Genomic DNA, 3,852 nt, shown 5'->3' with positions numbered 1-3,852 from the left:
TGTTATGTTAGTTATAAAATTAAATGAAGAATTAAATTTGGTCTTAAGTCGTAAGTCCTTTCGTAAAACGGGCGCCAGCTCTGACACATACAATTTTATCAGCCCTATAGCAGACTACAGTTATATCATATAAGGAAATTTGTCCTGTCAAACAGCCAGTTCCATCTATCATGTCAGCTGCAAGGTTTATTTGGGAAATGGGAGTTCTCCACAGAACAGTTTATAAACACAGTGAACTTTCTAAGACCATCAGATTGGGAACAAAAAATTCGAAGACATGACGTACAGTAGAGGTTACTGACCATGTGCTCAGAGAAAAGCAAGGACAGGTTTTAATTGGATGTTTATCAAAATGAACATGAACTATAGATCCTGGATATGACAAATGAGACAATGCTCTCCAAATATTGTCAACGTTGTGCTTTTAAATTTTTTTTTATTTTAAATTTTATTTTAATCTTGTAATACCCGGTATATGTAGACAGAAACGTTTTTCATAACTTTTATATTTCCTGTTATTGTTCTTGTCAAAACATTTTATGAGTATTTTTGAACCTGTTTATATGGGAATATCTCTTTAAATATAGGGAAACAAATCCCACTAGTTATTATTCTGCATGGTTCGATGACTAAAGTGAAACTTCAGTTCACATTATTTTGTCTATGCGTCGTTGTTGATTTCTGAAATGAGTAGGAATTTTGACGATATAAATGTTTCACTTTTGTAAGTATTTGATCTATAGACTAGATTTTTAAAAATTACTCCAAGATGCATTACTTAAAATAAAAATTGTCATTTACTATCCATTATTAGTTATAATTGTGTCCCTTTGAAGTGAAAACGGCAATTTTAATTATCTTCTTGTAAATTGTGTATTATTGTAATGTAATTCTAAGGACAGATATTTGCATATCTTAAAAGATCTTAAGATATTGTTCTATGATTTTTAAGTTGTTACTGCCTGTTTTACCATTACCGTGAGTTTTTTGAAATCCCTTTCTACTTTTGTAAAAGATGTTCAGATTTTATGGTTTGTTCGATTCCTGGTCCACGGAGAAGTAAACTGTCCCACAATTCAGCAGTGGGATTCTAGAGCTCTTATTAAATGCCTTGACCCGTCCCTGTACCATTGTCTATTGGATGATGAAGATAATCACACGGAAGCTTGTGTGGAATCTGTTTACATCCCAAAAGGTAGCAAGGGAGAAAAAATTGGTCAGATCATTTTAAATTCTACAAAGATAACTTACGAATTTCTCGTTCTTTCAAAAGAATAATCCAAGTACCGGAATGCCTTTCATTGACTTTGATGTAGATTGTTTTACTAACCAAAATAAACTTGAATATATTTCTTTCTTAAATAAACATATAAATATATTTAATGTTTTTAATATTTGATTTCCATAAAGTATATCATGCATATACTATTAGGTCAATTAATTTGATTTGGTTGATTAAAGAGTTGACAAGAGTAAACTTAATTGTTATGAACGTTGTTATTTTTTTATCAAAATACTTATTTTTTTTTAATCAGGAAGATATCCAAGGCTCTCCAGAAATGCAATGATTTTTAGTAGAGTTTGTCCAATAGATGAATATCAACCATTTGGAAAACTATCCAATAGATATCGTAGAATCACATGTGATTTTAAAAAATCCACTTGCAACGACGCAGGCGAAATTTCATGTGACGATGTATCAGCCATCTCTGATAGACTCTGTGAATGTGATTACAGGAGTGGTTACCGGAACTTCCTGTCGAACAAGTGCTACAGGAAAAGTACAACATCCACTCACTGTATCTATCTTCCATGTGAATCGGGCAAAGAGTTAAATCCTGGTTAGCCTTCTTGACACAAGGGAATTTGTTCAATATTCAGATTAGGATAAGATTTTATGATCATATTTTTACCAAAGCTAGTCTTTTATATTACATCATCGAAATCATTACAAAAGCTTATATATTTGTAGATTTCCAGTGCGTAGATGCATGTGCTAATGGTTTCTTCCGACCATTTAAAGGCTACATTTGCATTCCAAATCAGGCATATACGAAGCTGTGTGTATTCGTATCATTTACTACTAGTATTTTCCGAATGAACCAGTGTATATACATTATTGAATAAAATTCACTCTTAACTATATCCATTTACGGTACCAAAAGTAAAATCTTTTGTATTCTTTTTAGAGTATGTATTTATTTTTAAATGATAGTACTTTAATATAATCATTTATGCTTTAGCCAAAAGGACGTGTATATTGATGACACCTTTTCAACTTTTCAATTGGGAACAAATGGTACGTTAATGCATTCCAGTTTTCACAAGTTTAGATCACTTAAACTTTCTGATAACTTTCAATCGATATTCATAGATATCAAGAAATCCATCACAACATCTGCTGAAAGAACTCTTCGTATTGGCGAGTTGATTGATGACCCTGAGCCAATGATACAAACGACACAGAGAGCATCAGCAACTTCTGATGAAGCTAATTTAATTGCAAACGTAAATGTGGCTTCCACCAGATTGCTTCCAAAACTTAGTCCCTCATCGCAGTCTGCCATATCAAGGAATGGTTGTAACAATATAGGAAGTGACGAAATTAAGCTTCGCGAACACCAGGCCGGCTTATCATTTGATTCAACTGACGGTATACCATTAATATAATATAGAAAATGATTATTATAATGTAAACTACTTAAGCAGATAAAAATGGCCTCTGTCAGAAATAATTTTAGGCTTGCATGAATAATCTGAGCGATGTCTTCTTATCGTAAATTATATAACTTAAACTTTGTTTTCGAAACATATTGTTATTTAACTTTTTTTATATTGTAACGATTATTATGAGTAAAAGATTAAAAGATAACAAAAGACAAACACATTTTTAACACAGTACCATAAATTCTGTTTCAGCAGTGATAGCTAGAATAAAAGATGCTGCCATTGTCGTGTTACTGGTTCTTTTGATCTCAGTCTCCATTATTTCCCTTAAGCAAAGGTGCGTCAGGTTCTTCAAATAAAACTCACTATGGTGAATCGAAAACTTTTCATAAAGCCATTATTAGCGGAATTTAAGGCATTAACACCTGCTCTTTTATTGTCATACAGATGCTGTTTTAATCAAATTTGCAATAAAGGTTGAAGGGGTTCATAAAATGAAAAATCTTATACTTTAAAAGTCGACAGAAAAATAAATTTCTATCACCTAAGAAATTCTATATTTTACAATCAATTTTTCCTTTGTAATTAATCAGATAATTGCAGGTTCAAACACAGGAAGAAGATAAAAGAAAGGTCATCCGTTTATTTGTCAATGGAAGGTAACCAGGGATATCAGCCACAGAAAGAGGCAGAAACCTGTTTATACCAAAAAGTGAATGCCCGAGAAAATGACAGCAATTCACTTGGCAGCAGATACTCTACAGAGAGACCGCCTGAATACACTTGTGTACACCCAGTTGACATGGAAATGGAAACAAAAGATTCCGAATATGTGCAAATGAACAGAATCCTATCTGATCTCAATAAAGTTGAACTTTTCTGAGAAAAAAAATGCTAACTGTCTTTATAGTTATAGCTGTATAATCACAGTTCTTTGATCTATCAATATATACGATTGAGGGAAGGTGTGTGTTAATTGACGCCTTGATTAGGTGTAAAAGTATCATCTTCCTCAAATGTCTGGAAAATATTCTTTTGAATATTTTTGATTCCATGGTATGATTGTATTAGGCCTATCTAGACAAAATAAGAATTTCGAGCGACAAAGGATATTTGAGTAGCGCAGTGGTTAGGGATTCTTCTCCAGCGTTACTAAAAAGTAAGTGTAGTCAGTAAGTAAGGTAA

At 32.4% G+C, this 3,852-nt stretch overlaps 1 protein-coding gene across 1 annotated transcript; it reads left to right on the top strand.

Annotated features, from left to right (window-relative positions):
• Positions 1-277: 277 nt before the first annotated feature.
• Positions 278-3,550, top strand: LOC134257245 (uncharacterized). Its single transcript, XM_062739889.1, has 7 exons — positions 278-293; positions 1,016-1,195; positions 1,536-1,841; positions 1,973-2,107; positions 2,375-2,653; positions 2,920-3,004; positions 3,271-3,550. Exons 1-7 carry the CDS (start codon positions 278-280, stop codon positions 3,548-3,550), a joined length of 1,281 nt encoding a protein of 426 aa, XP_062595873.1.
• The last annotated feature ends 302 nt before the right edge of the window (positions 3,551-3,852 follow it).

Source organism: Saccostrea cucullata, unplaced genomic scaffold (assembly GCF_032062105.1).
Source record: "Saccostrea cucullata isolate Sc308-1 unplaced genomic scaffold, CSIRO_AGI_Scuc_v1 ctg830, whole genome shotgun sequence".
Lineage (NCBI taxonomy): Eukaryota > Metazoa > Mollusca > Bivalvia > Ostreida > Ostreidae > Saccostrea > Saccostrea cuccullata.
This window is presented reverse-complemented; position numbering and strand designations above follow the sequence as displayed.